Genomic DNA, 22,518 nt, shown 5'->3' with positions numbered 1-22,518 from the left:
AGATGATGCGATTTATCGCATGGGGAGCTTCAAGGGAAATTGCAGAGCACCATCGCACAAGTGTATGGGCACCATTTAGGGTCCTAGATTTAAAAGTGACCACTGCCCTCATTGCTTCCTTTTGCCTGACCTGTAGGGGGTCTTTATCTGAGTGGGCTAAACTAGTGCGGCCTTCATGCCTTCTACAAGGAAATAATTTCCCAGGAGATGCCATTAGCCTTTTAAATAAAGAAATCCAAAGCCTTAATGAAAACCATAATAAACAACAAATCTTTGTTATACCCCTATTACTGTGGAGTTGTTTTGTAAGTCCTTCATAAAGTAAGGTTTAGTTATTTGTATGTGATCTGCCAGTCCCCTTCTCCAATGGAAATCCCATGAACAAATAAGTTCTGTATGTAGAAGATAATCATGTACAGCACTAGATATAATTAAAGGTTTCCTGTCCATTTTTATGTTGGTTCTTTTTTTTCTTTTTTTAACAGAATAAAGTCTGTCTGCTCCATGTGAGTTGTGTTAGCGGAACTGGTATTAGAAGCTATTTGTGTTACCATAATCTATTTTTAGCCTCATGTGGTTTAGAGGCAACTTTAAATTCCAGTGCAGTGTATAACGAGAATAAACATTGGCTTATTCACACCTAACTGCTGCATTTTGTAGTCCAGTGCAAACAATTCCACGTTTTAATTATTCGTTTGTTAAACCAAAAACTTCATTTTGCCGCCTCTCTTCATGGCTTCAGAGAGTTGCTTGGTTCTAATATTTAGCTAGCAAAATGGACCTTGTGTTAAGGAGGACATCCCATAGATGGCTTTAGTATTCGATCCATTGCATCTATTTATTGTGCAAAGACCCAGCATGGGTCAGTCTGAGCAATCTGAGTGAAGGTGCCCATACAACAGGACTATTCTCCTGAAATTTGGTAACTTTTCTTCTGATTTTGATGAAACGTGACCAAATCGTATGAGTTTGACATCAGGGCCGATGTAACGCACTGACCCATGAGCATTGCATCAGAGCCTAAAGATCACATGGGTTGCACTAAAGTAGCCTCGCCAAGCTTAGATTGCTTAGAAAGTAAGCACTGGTCGCTCCGTGTGTGCAGGGTATAGCAACGACGATGCGCAGTCCCATGCATTGCCTTCGTCTGCAGAGAGCGTGCATGCCTAGCATAGGCAAAATGCTGCTCCGCACATCGCTTCACACCAGCTCCCCTTGTGTAGGGCTTCAAAATCCTGGGATTTCATGGATTATAACTGAATTTCCATAGATGGATTAATCAAATTTGATTTAATATTATGTTTGATATTCAGTACTTTTTTTTCATTAATCGTAATTCCTCTATAATTTGCCTTAAATTGTCTATTTCCATATTTCTCTAGGTGCAGCTGTTGTGACTGTTATCCTTTTATATGGCGCCACTAGGTTTCTGCAGTGCCTACAAAGAACATAAAAGAAATGAGCAAAATAAATAATCTGTCATAACACTGAAATAAGCATCATGGTGGCAGAAAGTACATGAGCAAAGAGGGCCCTGCTTTCTAGAGCTTACATTCTAAAGGTGGTGACAGACAGGGGTGACTAGATGGGGTAGACAGTGAGAGAACGGAGGTTTAGGGATGAGAGATGGCTGGGTTTAATGAAGTGGCTCTTGAGAGCCTGTTTGACGTTTTGTAGAGGGAGCAAAAGTAACCAAATTATCAGCTCTACAGTCTTTTTTTTTTTTTTTTTTTAAGGCAGCATGTAGACTAGTGTTACCTAACCAAAGTGCCTATAACTTCCAAAACCTTAAGTGTTCTCTGTAAATGCACTCTGTAAAAGTCCATGGTAATCTAATTCCCAAACGCTTATGATAAAACAGCTCACACAACATCATACTCTGACAACCCTGACACCCCAGGTCATCATTGCTGCGTCATGCATGGCCTACATCACAAAACTTACCTGGAAAGACCAAAACTTACCTGGATAGACTAAAAGATCTTAACATGTATAGTTTGGAACAGAGAAGGTAAAGGGGGGGACATGATAGAAATCTTCAAATATATCAAGGGCTTTAACATAGTACAGGAGGGAAATTTTCTTCAAAGGAAAAAAAGTAATAGAACACGAGGACATGCACTGAAACTGGAGGGAGGTAGGTTCAATGGAAATGTTAGAAAGAATTACTTCACAGAAAGGGTAGTGGATAAGTGGAATAGCCTCCCATCAGAGGTGGTAGAGGCTAAGACAGTAGAACAATTTAAACATGCTTGGGATAGGCATATGAATATCCTTAAAAAGTAATAAGGATTAAAAAGAGTTGAGGTTACCTGAAGGATAAAAAAGGGTCTGACTACATGGGCCAAATGGTTCTTATCTGCCGTCAAATTCTATGTTTTATAGTCCTTTTCTCTACTGCAGTGTGGCTGGACTAATAGGCTGTCTGTGACCTTTAACCCCCATGAATTAAATATAGTTAGTGTTAAGCTTGTGAGCAGGGTCCTCTTATGGCTTGACGAAAATCATCTCCGAGGTGTCCTCACAGTTCCATCATAAAGCGACGACCGCCAGCATTATGCAGACACCAAAGTCTCCCATAGATGCATTGTTGAGAATGAGCAATGTTGGCTACAGTTCTACTGGAGATTTGTTCAACCAATTACCTTTTCCGCATTTTGCATAGGCTTGAATTTCCCCCGATTGTCCACTTGGTAACAGGCAGTTCTAGTTGTTGGAGTATAAATGTAGACAATGTATAGGTCACCCACTGAAGGTCGACCATTACTAGGTTGGCCCCTTGAATTGGTCAACACACCCAAGTTTGACAATGGAAAAAGGTCGACATGCGCTTATGGTCGACATGAGTGTTTCACTGTTTTTGGTGTCGACATGGACAGCGCTTATGTGTACTGCATCCTGTCGCTCCGGGAACGGTGCCTCGCTGTGCTATTATATTCCCACTCTATGCTCATGTGGATAGTAAAGTATGAAAAACTACCTTTTTATAAATAAATAAAAACCAGAAAGTCATTTCGACCTTATTAATGTCGACCATGTCTATGTTGTGCATAAGCTAGTGTTGACCTTTTTTGTCAAGGACGACTTTGGGTATGTCGACCATTTCAAGGTGTCGACCATTAGTGGTGGCCTAGTGACTGTAGAATTAGACATTGTTTAACCAGTGACTGCATGCCGTTCTCTTTACATAAGCGAATGTTGATCATCTAAAAAAACACACGACCAATTAAATAGCTTTTCATAAAATATAGGATCTATAAAAAATTTGATTTGTGAATACATTTAGCACCTAGTGATTGCCGATGGATAGAAGAATGTATATTACGAGAAGATCTTTTCAGTTTTTTAATGTTGGTTGCTGACCACTATCTTACTTTAAACATGTCTTGTAATTTGGATTTTTAAGTAAAAACCGAGATTCTAAATGACTGTCCCGTGTCTGAGCTTTAGATGCAGTGCTTGGTATTCAGCAATAACTCCTTTTGGGCAAAAAATAAATAAATGTATAATCAGTGCTACCCAAGTCTGGTTTATAAAGAGCTCTTGGTAAACGTGGAGCTATGTACCTTATTAATGTAACCTCAGGAACTGGCAAGAACTTCAACCGAATACCTCATCACCCTGTTTCCTTTAACCTGTAGGAAGAAGGAGATATTAAAGATGCTTATGGCCATTGTAATCAGCTGTGGGTAAGCTGGACTATGCCATAGTGGCTTGGAAATAGTGTTTCTGATGTTGGCTGTGTTCTGATGTGCTTTGTGAAGCTTTCAGAAGTGGCACCAGTGTTTGCTTACAGTACTGTGAGATCTGCCCTGATACAATGCTTATGTGAATCATTGGCTTCTTTTTAAGGACACCATTTAAGTGGTGCTGGGGGGGTGGGGGGTCTTTACATGACCGGACATAGAAAATGACATGATCGTTTCATACACATACCTGTATACACTGCATGGGCCTGAGTCTTAAATACTTAGTGGCAAATCGACGATTTTACTTTGTAGGCCGATGTATTAAGCCATGCCTATGCTAAATACTGCCCTCTACTGCTAGCTATATGTTGTGCAGAGTTTTTATATGATTTGACAACTCCTTTCTCCTAATTTTCTTGCTTTGCTTCTGCTTCTGTCCTTAGGAACCTGTCTATGCTTCTATTTACTCTCCTGCTATACCTGCTGCCTATAAATGCCAACACTTTATTCCCATAAATCAGGTGAGGAAACGTGTGAACCTGCTTCTGTAGCACAGCTTCTACACAGCAACTGCAGCCCTGAGTAACTGTAATGGAACCGGGGAAGCGGGACAGATAACTGGGTTATACATCCAAAGATGAAGTCTTATGATCATTACTGCAAAATAGACCTGTACCTCAAAGTGGAAGTGTCACCAAAAAGACTCTTCACATATGTAAAGAACACTGACCTGTAATATCGTGGTATGAATGGCAGTAATACAAGCTCCAAAACCTCTTATGCATTTTCTTGTTGAAATTATCTTTTCACTAGAGCTTGCGACAGACTATGGGTCACGGCAATTATGAGGTGATGGCCAGCATTACCATATGAAACTACCTCCTAAATTACCCCAATTTAGTGGGAAAATCACATTTCTGATGATACAAATTGCCTAGATGTAGGGGGATATTCAATCTCCCGCAGCCATTCCCAACAGAGGAGATGGCTGCGGGGCCCTATTCAATGATGTCTTCCCCGACAGCATTGAACAGGGGATCTCGGCAGAACAAGCCAGACTTCACAAACACTCAGGCTCGTTCTGCCGAGAACCACCAGGAAGTGATGAGCTCTCGGCCGCAGCTCACCGATTCCCGTCTGCTTCTTGCGGCCACGCCCCCTTCTCAACCTGCGGCAGGTGCGACATTGAATCTAGCCAGGAAATTCTTGGTCGAGCAGACCGAAAACGGGACAGGGTCAAGGCTGTCTGGCCAGCCCGACAGTGGTGACCCAACATTGAATACCCCCCGTATTTGTGTCAAGGGCCCATGGATGTTGCTTATGCTGAAATAATTGATGATCCTGGCATGCATGGAAGCATTTCTTTCCAGATTTTATAATAGTCACAATATCTGCAGCCTGTTTATATTGGATCCATCATGTGACTTCACAATAGGATAGCTAGCAGATGTCTAGGGCTTCACAATCTGGGCCTGCTGGAATCGGTACTAACTCTTTGTCTTGACTCACTTAAGCTAATGGGAACTAATAAGTGTTCCCTCTCCCCCACATGGTTTGTCTGTAGCACCATGTTTCCCGCCTGCTGAGTGTGGTGTCATGGGGGCCTTGTGGCTGGTTATTTGATATGCATACTGCTCCAGGTAATGCTGTTTGGCATGTTCTCCCCATCCTATACCACACTTCTATTTCTACTTTCTTATCTTTCTGTATCTGTTTTTTTTTACTTTCAAGGTCAGTAATGATAGCATGAGCGTCTCAAGTCCGGTGATGTTTGCTGAACGTCATCCTTGGAGATGGAAGGTGAATTGAGATAAACTTAGCGTAACTTGGACACTATAGTAATCCCCTGAGCAATGGTATACTGTATCTGCTCCTCTCGGGTGTGTGTGTTAAATGTACTGGTGAGAAGCAGAGTATTCTTGGACAAGCTGTGGCTCTCTCATGTTACGCAAGTCCCTTTCATACCACACTAGCCCACAGGAGATGGGGGGTTACTGGTGACTTTTAAATGCTAGTTTAGCAACATTTGCAGAGAAAGCAAAGAGCCTTCCCTAATGTGTTCTGTAGTCCTAAACCATGTTAACTCTTTCCTTTTTATATTGCTAGCTTACTATAGGCTCTATTCCAGCTTTCTGAAGGAACTGTAAATACCTCTGTCCTTAGCTCATTGCATATAATCCTGTTCTCAGAGTGGGTTTGGCACAGGTAGTACGCTCTTGTCATTTGGAAGAGATTCTGAACATCACAGATTATCCCCCTTACATCTCACACACTAAGCCAGACAAGACGGACAAGAGCGATAAAGGTCATATGCCATGTGTCTAGACTTTACTGCAATTGGCTCATCTCCATCTGCTTCAGCCTTTGACTTAGAATTGACCTCCATTGTATTAAAATATGGTGATTGGTGACTAAAGTTACATATATTTTCAGATGTAAATGGCACAGTGGCTTATTGATTAACAGACTCTTCCTTGAGTTATAATTTTCTGCAGTGCATGTATTACATTCTAAATGTTAAATATAGACATTTCAAAATATAGCGCCACCATTGGATTAAGATCTTAAACGCTCTACCTGAAGATCAGCGATCTGCACAGTTCCCTTTAACTTACTCGTATTCTCCTTAAATGGAAATAGCCACCCGAGTCCTGATTGGAACACACTGCGCTGAAAAAAGGGCTTAGCAGTGTTCTAGGAAGTGGTAAATATTTACTGGCTCAGCCAGATATATAAGACTTGTATATTCCTATAGATTGTACACTTGTATACGAAGCCCCCTAAACTCTGTATGCCAATATTCAGTCTTGTGTTAGTACTGTTGGTCCCCACTTTTAAAGCACTACAATTTATGCTGGCACAATATAAATAAATAATATAAATAACAACCTCCATGATGGTCCTCACTACAGGTCCAATAGACTACATGCGACCATATTTGGCCCGCCAGGCAGTTATTGTGGCCAAAGAGGGCTACAGGTACATGCAGATTGCACCCATTATGTACTGTATGCCACAAACTATAGGGCATCTTTAAAACCTTACAACCCGAGCGACTAAGCTGTAACTTACATGGCTTACACACAGGGAGCTTTGCTGAGGATCCTGAGTGATCCTAGAGTGCCCAGAACGCTCAGCAAGATCACTCGGCGCACAGCGGTTTGTTAGCACTGTGTGCTGAGCAATCTATCAGGACCATTGTTCTCCGCTGAGCATGCCGGATATTAATCGCCGGGTGATAGTGTCGCGCAGGGCCACGCATCACTATGGCCCCTAACTGTGTTGGGGCATTTTCTAAGTGATCTAGTAAGATCGCTTAGAAAATGACGATCAATCACTACTCATGTAGGCCTCATCATAGTAACTGTGTATTAGATTCACAAATAAAATATAAACAAACACTATCTTCCATATGTCAGATTTTCTTTTTTTTTTTGCTTAGTGAGCACAATGTTGGCCTGCTAACATGTTGGGAATATCTCCTCTAGTGAAAAGATGGCATGCTGTTAAGTATGTTCTATTAGCATGTCTTTTTTGGGTTCCCAACGATAGTTTTGTGGTAGTTTTTTTTCTTTTTTGTATGAATGTGACTTATGCCTTCCTGTACAATTCAATGCATTGTGAATGATTGCTACAGTATGTCAAGATTGGAAAATATAGCTGGTCACAGTAGTATTAGCACAAACCACAGGTGCTTTCTTTGAGATTCTATGTCATCTTCCTGAAATGATCAATTCTGGGAAAATTTTGAGTTCTGCACTGTATTAATCATAATCCGCACTCCGTCGTCATTCCAGATGTTGAGGAAGATAAGTGCAAACATTTAAGAAAGCAAAAAATTAGATTTGAGGTTGGCTGCAAACCACAAGCAAAGTGTTCTTCCTTTCAGCTGTTTAAAAGTAATTTTGGATGTAAACATTTTAAGCGAAATCAAATATTTTAAACACTCATTAGCCATGGGGTTCCCAATCTTTTTTTAATCACGGCACCCTAGAGCAGGGGTGGCCAACCGGTCAGAGGTAAAGAGCCGAAAAATATCGGTAGTCAAGCTAAAGAGCCGACATCATGCACACGCCAAAGGCGCATGCGCCAAAAAAAGGGGCGTAGTCTATTTTGACCCCTTGGGTGGGTGTGATACAAATATGCCTCCAATAGTGCAGTGCCATATATAAATATGCCCCCAATAGTGCCAGGTATGCACCACACGATGCCGGGTTTGCCCCCACAGTGCCAAAAAGCTGCTATGCCCCCACACTGCCACAAACTGCTATGCCCCCACAGTGCCACAAACTGCTATGCCCCCACAGTGCAAATTTCCCAGCAGCAGCACTCACCGTTGTTGCTGCTGCTGCCAGGCGGGGAGAGGACAGGCTGGTGTCCCCCTGCAGTCCTCCTGTCATGTCACCGATGGGAGGAGAGCACAGCACACCGCGCGTCTCCTTCCCCCTCACTTCCCTGTGACTGGGCCGGCTCCTGATTGGCTGCTGGCCCACAAGCTCTGATTGACGGACGGCCCAGTCGCAATGATGCACAGTAAGAGGTAGGAGAGATGCGCGATGCGCGCTCTCCCCCCCTCAGAAGGAGAAGGGATTCAGGGAACCGGCAGCAGGAGGGACTGGGACAGACGGTGGGCGGTGAGCAGCAGTGGGAGCAGGAGCCGCACTTTACAAGGGGGAAAGCCACATGAGGCTCAAGAGCCACAGGTTGTCCACCACTGCCCTAGAGTATCAGAATTTTTCCACGGCTCCCCTAGGCCCAGCCACCAGCACTGGTTTTGCCCAGAAATAATTGATCATAAATAATGACCAACCCGAGGCACCCCTGCAAGTGTCCCTAGGCACCCCAGGGAGCCTAGGCGCACAGTTTGGGAACCACTGCATTAGCCATTTTTTATAGTTTCTGTTCTGTCTAGTGAGATTCTGTTTGTCCTTGGTACATCATCAAGTTGGCACAAACAACTCTCCATTTTGTGTACATATGACGCTAGAGGCGGCCATTGTGTTGGCTGAATCGTACCCATAAGAATGCAGGCCGAGAATTAACAAGGGAGTTTCTAGTTCTCAATCATGAATTGATTTGCTATACTTTACTGAGGTGTATTGCTTAAGCCGGATTCGGCATGAAAATCCGGCAGTCGGGATCCCGGCGTTCAAAATCCCGACGCCGGAATCCCGACAAGGGGGGGACGTGGATCGCCCCCCCTTGCGGGCTCGCTGCGCTCGCCACGCAGCGGGCCTGGTGCCTCGCTACGCTCGGCACAATAATTTATTCTCCCTCCGAGGGTGTCGTGGACACCCACGGGGGGAGAAAGTGTCGGGATTTTGAACGCCGGGATCCCGACCGCCGGGATTTAAACTGCATCCCCTTCAGCCTTTACCCCTTTGAGTGCCATCTGTGAGATATTCAAAATGTCCGCTCACATTTGTTATATAAATTCAAATTAAATTTGTGTAAAAAGATTATTTCCTATATACAGTAAACATTACAGGTCATTATGATGAATAAAAAGGTTTGCTTGGCAATTTTGACACCTATTTTGACAAATTCACTATGCACTCAAAGGGCTAAGATGGCTGCCACAGTTGAATAACTGGTGTACAGATACAATGTGCACAGACAAGATAACATTTTCTAGGTATTTTGAATGGTTTCAAACCCGAATCTGTACAGATACAACTTTCCTTCCCCCATCGGCAACTAATGCTGTTAGAGGAAGCTGTCAGAAAAAAAAATTAATCGTGACCTGAACATTCTATGAAGTGGAACGCCAGGGATATGCACGCTTCCTGTTATGATAGCAGTCTCTCTTTGTCAGATGGAGCCCTTTAATGTCTGAGAGAGACATCACTAATAGCATGGGGATGGTGACCACTGGGGGGGGGGGGGGGGGGATTGTGTATCATCACAGCACGAGGTCAAACATGCCTGCATTGCATGCTGGGCCAGGTCTGCAATGCTTTGGGGCTGTCTGCATGTACTTTGTTCTCTGTGCCCATGGGTCCTAATCATTATTGGGTAAATGGTACAGTGTATTTTGTTGGTTGTAGGCAATAATAATTGTAAGCACCAGCTATGTCTGTTACAAGTTATTATAAATGTCAATTGGGAAATATTGTATATTAGGAAAGTTATCCTCCTAGATGCTGCCTAGGACTGACAGCGTTGCCAGAAAAAGGGACATGAGATAAATCTTCAGCACTGTGCCATGCGCTAAAACCGTTTATGGTAATAAACTATCGATTAACATGATGATTGCTTATACACCGCAGTATCTATGTCCAATCATAATTTCGGTTCATAATTGTGCCCGAGTTGTCAATTAGAATCACTGATCCCTACAAAAACTAAGTTCTAAAACTCTTGGTTCCTTATGGAAACTGCTGCATCACATTTGTTTGTGAAGAGTCCATTGTGATAACTGTCCATCCTTTTTTTTTTTTTTGAGAGAGTATTCTGGAACAGTTTTGGCCCCCTCAAAACATAGGGTAAAAGGGTAGCAATATAAACGTTCTAATGTGGAGTATATTCCAAGGCACTATGTAATGGTGCTTAGTTTCCTAGCCATCCTATATACCACAAGGATGGGGATCCTTTGGCGCTCCAGCTGTTGTTGAACTCTACATACCAGCATGCCCTACTACAGTATTAATATTTGGCCATGCTAAAACTGATGCAAGGCATGCTGGGATGGGTAGTTCAACATACAGCTGGAATGCTAATGGTTCCCCATCCCTGCTCTACCATCTAACACTTCAGGATCACGGTGACTTGTTTTCTTGCCCTGCTTGCAGTCTGTAAATCGTGATGCTCAGTGTCAGCCTTATCAGATGTGTATGGCCTTTAAAGATCCTGGAATTTTTCCATACTATACTGGACATATTTCTAAAGGTCCATACACATTGCGTAATTTTGCCCAGTGTGTATGCTAAGCAATGATGGGGAAAGTTCTGCCCAATGTGAATGGGCCTTAACAGTTACTACTGATTTATACAGTTTAGATTGCTGCTGTTTTAAATTATATGTGTTACCATTAGTACTTTGGTAAAAGTTACTTTGGTCACTTTAGGTAACAAGGGAGATATTATACACTTTCTGCATGCTACAAGACAGCTCTCTAATATACAGTTAGGGCAAGAATGATAGGGCACATGGCAAGCAGATTCTATACAATATCATGTGGCGAATGTTCTGCGGAAACGTTACATTTGCAGCATACAAATCTCCACAATACACTCTGTATTTTATTATTTTTTATTATACAGTTTTCATATACACACAATAGTGTGTGCGGGAGTGAAGAATTGTACAATTACTGCACATAAAGATAAAGTAATTGGATGAGCTGGAATAATTGCCCTTATAGAATTGGAATTATCTGCAGTCTGCACTGATTGGAGAGGATTTCATGACTCTTGCACACAGATTTCCAGCAGCAGTCCAATTATGATCCCTTGTAATGTGTGTGGGGTGGAATAAGTGTATTGTTGTAACCGTATGAGAGATTTCCTAAAGGTTTGTTTTCTACTTTTTCCTCCCATCCTGTAAAGCAGAAAGTCACTGATGGCAATGGATTACATATGTCCATTGAGGAGAGGAAACAACAGATTACTGTCCGAGAAGAGGCCTGGAAGTCCAAGGGTATAGGAGCTTTCAATGACTCCACTCAGTTTAGTGTTGCCGGGCGCATGGTTAAAAAAGGTTTGTGTCTTACCTTCTTTACATACTGCGTGAGTGTTCAACTACTGGGAATGCAGCTGGATGCTTTACACCAGGGGCAGGCACAATGCAGTTAGTAATGCAGCGGAACGATTATTGGCCGACTGCATCTGTTGTGATCGCCACTTGCAGTGAGGAATCCAACGTAAATGATAGTCAGGAGGTGAACGTTTTATGCAAGGTAGTAATGAGATGCCTACAACTGAGATCACGTATGCATCAAAAATGGCGCCAGCATCTCCGTTCCCGCACCCATTCTATGTGGCCAAATAGTGACTCAGAAGGTCGTTTTTATCAAAAGATCTGTGACCACTGCTGCATGTGTATGGAGTTGCTGAACTAATTCCCCTTTCCCAAAGTCCCGATGCGAACCTTCATTTTGTGATGTGAAAGCAGCATAAGTGAGGCCACCAATGGGCATCTCATTACATTTCCAGGTGGCATCAGAATCAACATAATGCGCATTAAATTGCTCACGGAGTAGCGGCTTTGATTGTTTTAGTGCCTGCATCTGAATCAGGCCTATTTAGTAATTTTATTATGTAAAGGGGCTTGCAGCACATGAATATATATTTAAATTTTTTTTTTTTTCACATGACGTCAGCAGGGTGAGCCGCTCATTAGATATTCACTGCACTTGGTCCCGCTCATTACATATGCACGAGCCAGACCAGCACAGCCCTTCTTCTCCTCCCTAGTTGCAGGGACCCCCTGCCTGCTGGTGGTTGGCATGCAGCGGGGTCTGGTAGGGTCAGGTCGGGTAGTGTTGGTGTGCAGGGGGTCCCTACGGTGTATGTGAGATCAGCGGCGGGGTTGACGCAGCGACCCCGCCGCTGATCTCACATACACCGTAGGGACCCCCTGCTCGCCAGCGATAACCGACCTGACCCTGTGCTGCCCGTGTCCCTGACAGCCCTCCTTCTCCACACAGCATCCGGCGCAGGCAGGGAGGCTTCCATCTCCCTGCCTTCCATCATCGTCCCGGCTCCCTGCGGCATTCGCCGGGGGTGGGGTTAAAATTCGTTGTCAGGGGCAGCGAGTCCCTGACACATTGAATAGGGGGAGAGGGAGGGCTGGCAGCGAATCCTCCAGCCCTCCCTCTCCGGTGAATGTGCAGCGAATCCTAAACAGTAGTCGCTGCACATAGTGAATAAAACCACAATAATGGCTACACAGGAAGGTAACTGCTATTGACTTTTGCACTGTTTTAACTGTTAGGTCCTGTTTAAGGAAGTGAACTGGACACTTTAACTTTACAATGTTGACAGTTTGGCATATATTAGTGGCAACATTCTGTCTACAAAATATACCAATTCCCTTTTATATGTCTTTCTCATCCTCTGTTACAAAATATTCACAGCTTACAGAAGTGGTAATTTTAAATGAAAATATTTTGTCAATAAGATGGTCTGGTGGATGAGTTGTCGTCTGCAGTTTAGATGTTTTAAGTGCAAGACAGTTGTTTTTGACAGATTGTATTTCTTTCCATGTAGGCTTGGCCTCACCCACAGCTATTACACCTGTTGCATCACCACTCGCTCTGAAACTGAAATCCACAAATGTTGTTTCCAAGCCTGCTGAAGGTATGCAAGTATCTAAACCTAAAAGTTTCGTTCTATGATGATTGGTTTTCTTACATGAATAAAAAAAGGTGTCTAAACAACCAAAGCAACCTACATGGTATATTACAACAAAATATGGGGAGATTGTTTAAAACTTGGAGAGAGATCAAGTACAAGTCAATCGGCTCCTTTAAGTCTTCAAACACTGCATGTAAAATGACAGAAACTGATTGGTTAGTTCTCGATCTCTCTTCAAACTTTGATATATCTCCCTTTTGGATGTGAAGTCTCCATTTTTCATTTATTGCTATTCTCTGCTTACTAGAAATCGAAGCAAAGCCTGATATGTCTTTGGAATCTGATAGAAAGTTGGATAAATTAGAATCATTCCTGGGAAGACTGCACAATAAAGGTAAGTGTACAGGTTTTGTTTATGGTAATAGTGTGTTACCGATGTGGTGGAGCGTCTCTATCTTTATCAATGTGAAAAGCTGAGTGCATAGAGGAATATAACAATTATAGCTTAGATTTTGGCTTAAAAGTGAGTTCATTATACACTGCTCAAAAAAATAAAGGGAATACTTAAACAACACAATCTAACTCCAAGTCAATCACACTTCTGTGAAATCAAACTGTCCACTTAGGAAGCAACACTGATTGACAATCAATTTCGCATGCTGTTGTGCAAATGGAATAGACAACAGGTGGTAATTATAGGCAATTAGCAATACGCCCCCAATAAAGGAGTTGTTCTGCAGGTGGTGACCAGACCACTTCTCAGCTCCTATGCTTTCTGGATGATGTTTTGGTCACTTTTGAAAGCTGGCGGAGCTCTCACTCTAGTGGTAGCATGAGACGAAGTCTACAGCCCACACAAGTGGCTCAAGTAGTGCAGCTTATCCAAGATGGCACATCAATGCGAGCTGTGGCAAGAAGGTTTGCTGTGTCTGTCAGCGTAGTGTATGAGCATGGAGGAGCTACCAGAAGACAGGCCAGTACATCAGGAGATGTGGAGGAGGCCGTGGGAGGGCAACAACCCAGCAGAAACGCTACCTCCGCCTTTGTGCAAGGAGGAATACTGCCAGAACCCTGCAAAATGACCTCCAGCAGGCCACAAATGTGCATGTGCTCAAACAGTCAGAAGCTCCATGAGGGTGGTAGGAGGGCCCAGCGTCCACAGGTGGGGGTTATGCTTACAGCCCAACACCGTGCTAGACTTTTGGCATTTACCAGAGAACACCAAGATTGGCAAAGGCGCCCTGTGCTCTTCAGCTGTCTGGAGACTCCAAGGAGAACCTTCTGCTGCCTGGAACATCCTCCAGCATGACCGGTTTGGCAGTGAGTCAGTAATGGTGTGGGGTGGCATTTCTTCTGGGGGCCACACAGCCCTCCGTGTGCTCGCCAGTGGTAGCCTGACTGCCATTAGGTACCGAGATGAGATCCTCAGACCCCCTTGTGAGACCATATGCTGGTGCGGTTGGCCCTGGGTTCCTCCTAATGCAAGACCATGCTAGACCTCATGTGGCTATAGTGTGTCAGCAGTTCCTGCAAGACTAAGGCATTGATGCTATGGACTGGCCCACCCGTTCCCCAGCCCTGAATCCAATTGAGCACATCTGAGACATAATGTCTCGCTTCATCCACCAATGCCACATTGCACCACAGACTGTCCAGGAGTTGGCGGATGCTTTAGTCCATGTCTGGGAGGAGATCCCTCAGGAGACCATCCGCCACCTCATCAGGAGCATGCCCAGGCATTGTAGGGAGGTCATACAGGCACGGTGAGGCCACACACACTACTGAGCCTCATTTTTACTTGTTTTAAAGACATTACATCAAAGTTTGATCAGCCTGTAGTGTGTTTTTTTCCACTTTAATTTTTAGGGGGGCTCTAAATCCAGACCTCCATGGGTTAATAAAAAAAATTTCCATTGATAATTTGGTACTCTTTACCTAGAACGGCGCCCATCGGGGTGATCGCGGCATCGCGGGCAGTACATAAACGGCCGCGACGCGATGCCCGCGATCACCCGATTTTCCCATAGGGAACAATGTTAAAAAGCATAATTGACCGCGATTTTGCATTCAATGCCTCAATGCCCGCGATTTTACCATAGGAATCAATGTTAAATGGGCTACAGAGCCCAAATAGCCCCAATTAACCCTTAAATGTCACCCCAATTTTTGTACGCCACCCCACGATCCACGCCAACCCGAAGCGTGGCGAGCGCAGCGAGCCCACGAGGGGCGGCGGTACGCGTCCTCCGACCTTTTCATGCCCTACTATCCACGTCGGCGTGGAGTTGAGAATAGAATAGTGTGGCGAGCGCAGCGAGCCACCGAGCCCGAAGCGTGGCGAGCGCAGCGAGCCCCGCGAGGGGACGCGGATACCTTCACAGTTATACGCGTCCCCTCGCGTACTTCACAGGTGTCCGTGGCGACGCGGACACCTGTGAAGCCCGCGAAGGGACGCGTTTACCTGTGAAGGTATCCGCGTCCCCTCGCGTCCCCTCGCGGGGCTCGCTGCGCTCGCCACGCTTCGGGCTCGGTGGCTCGCTGCGCTCGCCACACTATTCTATTCTCAACTCCACGCCGACGTGGATAGTAGGGCATGAAAAGGTCGGAGGACGCGTACCGCCGCCCCTCGCGGGCTCCCTGCGCTCGCCACGCTTCGGGTTGGCGTGGATCGTGGGGTGGCGTACAAAAATTGGGGTGACATTTAAGGGTTAATTGGGGCTATTTGGGCTCTGTAGCCCATTTAACATTGATTCCTATGGTAAAATCGCGGGCATTGAGGCATTTTAAAGTAAAATCGCGGTCAATCAGGCTTTTTAACATTGTTCCCTATGGGAAAATCGCGGTCATCGCGGGTACACGATTTTGATGTACCCGCGATGACCGCGATTTTTTACCCCCGACGCCCGCGATTCTGATCGCGGGCGCCGTTCTAGGTAAAGAGTACCGATAATTTTTGTGTGATTTTGTTGTCAGCACATTCAACTATGTAAAGAACAACACCTTTAATAAGAATATTAATTCATTCAGATCTAGGATGTGTTTTGTTAGTGTTACCTTTATTTTGTTGAGCAGTGTATTTTAATTTTTCCTGGAATTGTAGACCAAGACTAGACAGCGACCTGACACAAAAAAAGGCTTTGTCCCGGGGCTCAGCTTTGTTTTCTCTTTACTTTAATGTTAAAAATTCAAGAAACCTCTCTATGGATGTAATTATTTGTGTTTTTTTTTCCCTTCGGCCAGTCGGAGGACTGCAGGACACAACACTGGCAGTCACCAGTAAATCTGTGAAAGAAGTTATGAAACTCGATGACGATGAGACATTTTCCAGGTTCTACCGTCCCCTGGAGTTCATAGCCAGCCCTGCAGCATTTGACTTTGATGAAGACTTTGATCTTTTATTCAGCTCTGAGGAACCAAAGTGGGTAATCCTTACTATTACCAAATTATGTTTTATATCATTGGTGTATGCTTAAAATGGGCTGCATATAACTATCATGTTATGTTTCTCCCACGTATATGCCATCCATTTTCACAAGTTTGAACTAAATTGAATCGCCTATATGCTTGTTTATTTTACTCAGTACAATTGAAAAATCCTATTACGTATTTTAGTCCCATGATGTCATAACTGACCAATGCATTAAAGTCAACCAAACCTGTAGTAAATTTAGCTTTTAGACGAATTTCTTAGAATGCAAATTTGCATTTTATGCATAAGTCAAGCCATGTTACTTGTTACATTTCAGGTTCATTTTTGGAGCTTAAATCCCCCTCACTCAAAAATGCTGAAAGCTGAAATTCAACATTTTAAAAGCGACCATAATATATTGTAACAATTAATACTTAGAAGTCGGAAAAAAGTTGTTTGTATGCAGGACTCTTGTTACCACAGAAAGGGCATAGGAACTAAAGGAACATGTATTTTATTTAAACCTGTTCTCCTAGTTAATTGTACAATATGATTGATGCTCTATACCAGGGGTGTCCAACTCAAATTCATCGGGGGCCGCATCAGCAGTTTGGTCACCCTCAAAGGGCCGGTCCCCCCAAAAGTACAAATGACAGAAAACTTGTACAAGGTGTACTTTAAAGCAGTATGAAACAGGACATGCATAGAACAATAATGTGATAACAAAAATGGTGGGCCATCAAACACAGAGCTATGCTGCAGAAATGTAATTCCACATCCAGTACTAATTATATTGAGGTGCAGGGTTCAGTGGTAGACAGGGACAAAAGGTACAGAGCTGCCATAGGGATGCTAGAGGAGGTGACACCATTTTGGGAAAGACATTTTAATGTGGGCTAGCAAGATAGACACGCAGTGACTAGAGGAGAACATGGCCTGGTGTGTAAATGTCACCCTCAGTGACAGAGATCCCCACGTACAGCGACCAGCCCGAGCTATACACTACTAACCTATTTCAGTCAGCCGCCTCGCACACACGGTTACCGCTACTACCAGCAGTCCAGCACGGATCGCCAGCTGCGTGACGTCCCAGTCCCAGCAACCAACCCCGCAGCTCCGGCGAGCGGGGTGGGTGAGAGGAGGTGGCCTAGACAGGAGCTGGGACCCACTGCCCCTGCGTGCTATCTCCTCGCGCGGGCCACATGACAAGGTCTGGCGGGCCGGATTTGGCCCGCGGGCCTTGTGTTTGACACCCGTGCTCTATACTCTTATAATACCCTAAACTTTTATGACTGACACCCACAGAAAAACTGAATGTTAACCAAACTACATGTTTACATGTGACTCGCCTTCTCTAGGAATGTGACTCGCGTTCTCTTTCGGTGACTAGTCAAGGACTCAAACCTGTAGAATTCAGCATCTTCCATATATGTTCTGTGTTTACACAAGCTGGATATCGATATCTAATAAACATATTGATTTTCAATTATCACTCGATAATTACCCATATATTCATGTATTTTTTTTTCTCCCAAAGAAGAACTGTTCCTGTTATTTTTGGAAGCCTTTTTTTTCTCTCTATCCTGATACCATATGGCAATAAATCACTACAGGCAGTAAATTAATTTTGAGTAATCCACGTTCCCAGCTCACAGCACTGAGAAGTAGTACAATATAAATAGTTTACATTAATAGTCTTTCTTTCTAGTGTAATATTACCCATAGCGGCTCTGCAGTCTTGTTTTCGCAGTCCTCTTCCCATGCTATTCTGACCTGTGCATATCATATTGCAGCACCTTTATGTAATGATGGATCAATGTATATGCATGAGTCTTCAAACTGTGGCCCTCCAGATGTGAAACTACAAATCCCAACATGCCTTGCCACAGTTTTAACACTCCCTTATAGCAAAACTGTGGCAAGGCATGCTGGGATTTGTATTGTAGTTTCACAACATCTGGAGGGCCGCAGTTTGAGGACCCATATAGCATCATTCCATCCTTGTGGCTACCAGCAGAGAGATGAATGCAGCCTGAGGCATGCTCTAATATATTCATTTCTAGAGACACGACAGAGACTGCATAATGCTGAGGTTAATATAGAGGACTAGGGTGGTCCATTTGTCAGGATTATTAAATAAAGTACTTTTGAGAATAAACATAATGCAGACCTAGTAAAGAGCAACTGTTGCCACGCAGAGAGATTCTGTGAATGTCAGTTACAATCTGATTCTTCTGAAAGCTGTCCGATGCAGCCATTCCTCATGTACAACTACACTTTTTTTCTTCCTTTTAAATGACAAAATCCTATTGGCCCTGATGCTGTTTCGGTTGATAAAAATGGGCAGATCTCGCAGGTTATGAGCAATGGTCATTATTGCGTTATCCAATTAGCGTCTACTTTTTATCAACAGAAAAAGGTCCGGCGATAGTACCAGAACACATGGGATCGCTGATAAGTCCCTGATCTCATGTATTCTCATGGGTCCCATCAGATGCCTAGCGTGGATTACCTGATACTGCCAGGTACCTGGTGAGAAGGACACAAGCATCAGGGCCAATACGATAACTGTACCACTGCTAATAGGATACCCCTAAAGATTCATAATGTTTTCTTGTACATGTATAATAGCTATTCATATTTCTTCTACTAAATCAAATTCTATATGGTACAGAATAAATTACATATTTTTGTCAGTTGACTTAAAATTTCTATTGAGGTCAGATTATAGCATTTGTGGATTTCCCCCTACAATATGGCAGCACGACCAGTCTTTGGATCGAGGAACATGCTCATGCTAGCATACTGTAGGTATCAGAATGGGGTGCCTTCCATATATTTGAGTCACAAGTCAAATACTGGATTACGGGGCACAGTGATGCATCCATTTAGGTTTACAACAGGCAGTGTCAGGATGGAGGTAATGCCCTTTTACAACTTCTCCATCTCCTGCCTCCCCAAAGGTCTTATCTGCTGCAGTGTCTGGCTAGTTATACCCCTTTCACACCAGAAATGCAGAGACAAACCCGGGAATTACATTCCCAGGACAAGCAGGGACATTCCCGGGTTGGGACCCATTCACACATGCTTTTGAAGCAGGGACAACCCTAGCCGGCACCTTTCACACTGAACCCGGGATGACCCTGCATTTCTATGAGAATAGCATTGAAAATGGCCTTTTTTAGGCCCACGTTAGATTATTGATTATTAATAATTAAGACACAAAACATTTGTAGTGTTTCAGCCTTTGTTTACTTGTATAAAACAAATTAAAATATGAAAGCATCTTCCCCTCTAATGATTTATAGCTCTCCCCTCCTCATTTGTCCAAGACATGGCACAGATTGCAGGCTTTCAGGGGTTAAAACACACTTCTGGCATCTGTGGTGCCACAAAACATGCACAGTGTCTCCCTACACGCTGTATGCTGTCTCTGGGCGTGTCTGTGAGTGTCTACCACAACAGGAAGTTGCCCTGCTAGCAAATCAGCACTAGCAGAGGCAACACAGGAAGCAGGGACATGTCCCTGCACCTTTCACACCAGCCAGTAACCCTGGAAGGACCCGGGAGCAACCCTGCTACCTAGCAGGGTTGAATTGCCGGCAAATTAACCCGGGAATTTGTCCCTGGAACCTTTCACACCAGAGCTAGTCCCGGGTTGTTCCCGGACTCAACCCGGGAATTTAGGCTGGTGTGAAAGGGGTATTACTGTCGGCTGGCTCCTTTTGTCTGTTGCCGACCTTGCACCCTTCTCACATTACACTGCATCTGTTCCTCCCCCTTCCCATCAGCTTAACTTTTGTTCTTTCATCACCCCCTTCCCGTAGATAGATATCCTGTCAGGTAGGTGGCGTGGTCAGTACATCTAGCTGCCCTTGAGTGGGTGGTATTCAGCAGTGCAAAAAAAAATTCTATGCTAGGGAAAGTGAGGGTGCCATATTGGTCCTCCCATATTGTTTCAGGGTTAAGCAGCTGCCTCTCCATAAAACACAGTTACAGTTGTGGTCTGGAGGGCAGAAGTTCTTTAAACATATAGGTCAAAGTCAAACACTGTCATTGTTCCAGGAAGATTTTTTTTTTATTTTTTTATTTATTTAGCCTGTTTCAAAGTAATTTATTATACTAGCAGCCTTATATGTTCTTCGAACAGCTGTGCTGTGAGCTCTGGAGGGAGCTGCTTTCATATTTCTCACTGGCTGCCAAACTCCTGAACACAACCGCGGTTTCTTTCTCCAGGACCGTATATTCTGTCAGCCCTGGGGGTTGGGGGGGGGGGGGGGGGGGTGGGTGGATGGGGGGAATGGGAGGATGATAGATGAGACAGGAGACCGGAAATGGAAGACAGAAAGGGAGGTCGGTGGGGTGGGGAGGTAGGGCATGCACTACCAGGTAGGATTGCTGGCAACCTAAACAAATAATAGTTCCAAAAAACTGGTTCTCAAGTTATTTTTCCACCTTTTTGTGTAGATTTTTAAGTAGTCATTTACATAGTTATTTCTGAACATGTGTTTTTCACCATGGTCTTCAAATCGTTCACGCAAATGTATTCTCACACAGTAACCATTTGACTTGTACACAGGGTTGTAACTCCCAGAGGCAATGGAGTCTTCTGCCTCTTGGCTCCAAGCCCTGTAGGAGCACCTGTATGGTTCACACAGGGATTCAACTAAATGTGACCTCTTCTCTTCCAACAAAGCTCTGCTGATTTCTGAATGCTCGTGAGTCTGATTCTGACCCGCTGGCCATTCTCACACAGCATAGCTGGATCTCTGCCAATTCATAGGGCTGCAGTACACAAACGATGTGTTGCAGTTTTTTTGTTGTTTTTTTAAAGGGGGGGTGGGGTGCAAACTCCAATTTGCCTCCGGGTGATTGGGATGAACTTATGCCTCTGCTTGCACATTTGGCTAGAATACCTTGGGAGATGAGAAAATTACAGCGATCTGTTAGTGAAATGTAGAGAGGGGCTTGTAAATACTAGGATATCTAACTGGCACTACTGGGGACAGGATACTCCAACCTGTACAATAAATACAAAGAAATAAATATGAATAGTAGGACTTCCAGTACACTTGAAAATAACCTAATTTCTTGTAAGTCCTTTCACCTTTCGTTTGGGACCAGATCTGCACCGGAATTCCTTATATGGTAACACAAGATGCGTCTCATGATTCTTTTATTGCTTTCCAATGAAGCCTTGTGCTAAGTGACAATCCATGGGGCACACATTTTAAATCTAAATAGTGCTGTCCCCCATATAATGTTCCCCACATAGCACACTGCATTGATCTGGTGCACATCTCTGCTACCCTCTTGAACACTGTACTTTGTAAATGTATTGCCAGGGATTATCTAGTGACTGTATTTCTTGCCATGAGAACTGCTCCTTCTGTACTTCTGCGGGTTGTGCTCAGTCTTTACCATAAGCCAGCGGGAATTGCATTAATGGATATTAAATGTCATCCATGTTTTATTGCTTGTTTTGACTAGAAGCTTTCTGTCTGCTAATAGGGCTGTGCAGCAGTGTATGTAGCATTCTTGTCATCTGTTCACAGGAGCACAATGTAAGCACGTTATTTAGCATTGTCCCTTATCATTCATGCCTTACCTTACATGGTTTCTACTCCCCTAATTCAGCTCCATCCCAAAGCAGAGTGAGCAGGGGAACGCGCCTATTGCCAGCCTATATTTTCTTATGAGTGACTGTATACAGCTCTCCACCACTGCTCATTCTATGTATTTAGCACCTGTTCTATAAACAATGCTCTTATGGGTGGTTATTGATTATCTGACCAAAGAGGAGAACAATTAGCTGCCAAGCATTATTAGCAAATTGAAAGTCTGTGGAGGGCAGAGATGAAAGTTAAGTGATTGTATCTTTGTGTTTTTCCCATGTAAAATCCAGGCTAACCTCGGCTGTCGCCGAACACAAACGCGCAGTGAGACCAATGCGCAAGGTCCAGGCCTCAGGGAACCCACTGCGAATGCTCGCAGCTCGAGATGATATCCTGCAGGAGTACACAGAGACCAGACTGAATGTGGCATTCATGGAGTCCAAAAGAATGAAAGTGGAAAAAAGTATGTATACTGTGTGATGTGGAATGTTTGCCCCAATGCTGCAGCT

General features: G+C 44.0%; 1 protein-coding gene across 16 annotated transcripts in view; it reads left to right on the top strand.

Moving 5' to 3' along the window:
- SVIL (supervillin) overlaps window positions 1-22,518 on the top strand; it is a 195,523-nt gene that overhangs the window by 152,174 nt on the left and 20,831 nt on the right. For 9 of the 16 annotated variants that reach the window (XM_083188888.1, XM_083188884.1, XM_083188882.1 and 6 more), the window contains 7 exons: window positions 4,133-4,210; window positions 5,421-5,489; window positions 11,237-11,387; window positions 12,899-12,988; window positions 13,293-13,379; window positions 16,226-16,403; window positions 22,300-22,472. In XM_083188888.1, coding sequence (XP_083045014.1) covers window positions 4,133-4,210; window positions 5,421-5,489; window positions 11,237-11,387; window positions 12,899-12,988; window positions 13,293-13,379; window positions 16,226-16,403; window positions 22,300-22,472 — 826 coding nt within the window. The remainder of the gene's footprint in view (window positions 1-4,132; window positions 4,211-5,420; window positions 5,490-11,236; window positions 11,388-12,898; window positions 12,989-13,292; window positions 13,380-16,225; window positions 16,404-22,299; window positions 22,473-22,518) is intronic. The other 7 variants (XM_083188890.1, XM_083188896.1, XM_083188891.1 and 4 more) reach the window with 5 other exon arrangements.

The sequence above is a fragment of the Crinia signifera genome, chromosome 5 (genome assembly GCF_055691185.1).
Source record: "Crinia signifera chromosome 5, ASM5569118v1, whole genome shotgun sequence".
In the NCBI taxonomy this organism is placed as follows: domain Eukaryota; kingdom Metazoa; phylum Chordata; class Amphibia; order Anura; family Myobatrachidae; genus Crinia; species Crinia signifera.
Note: the sequence above shows the minus strand (reverse complement) of the source record. Positions and strands in the feature narration are given on the sequence as shown.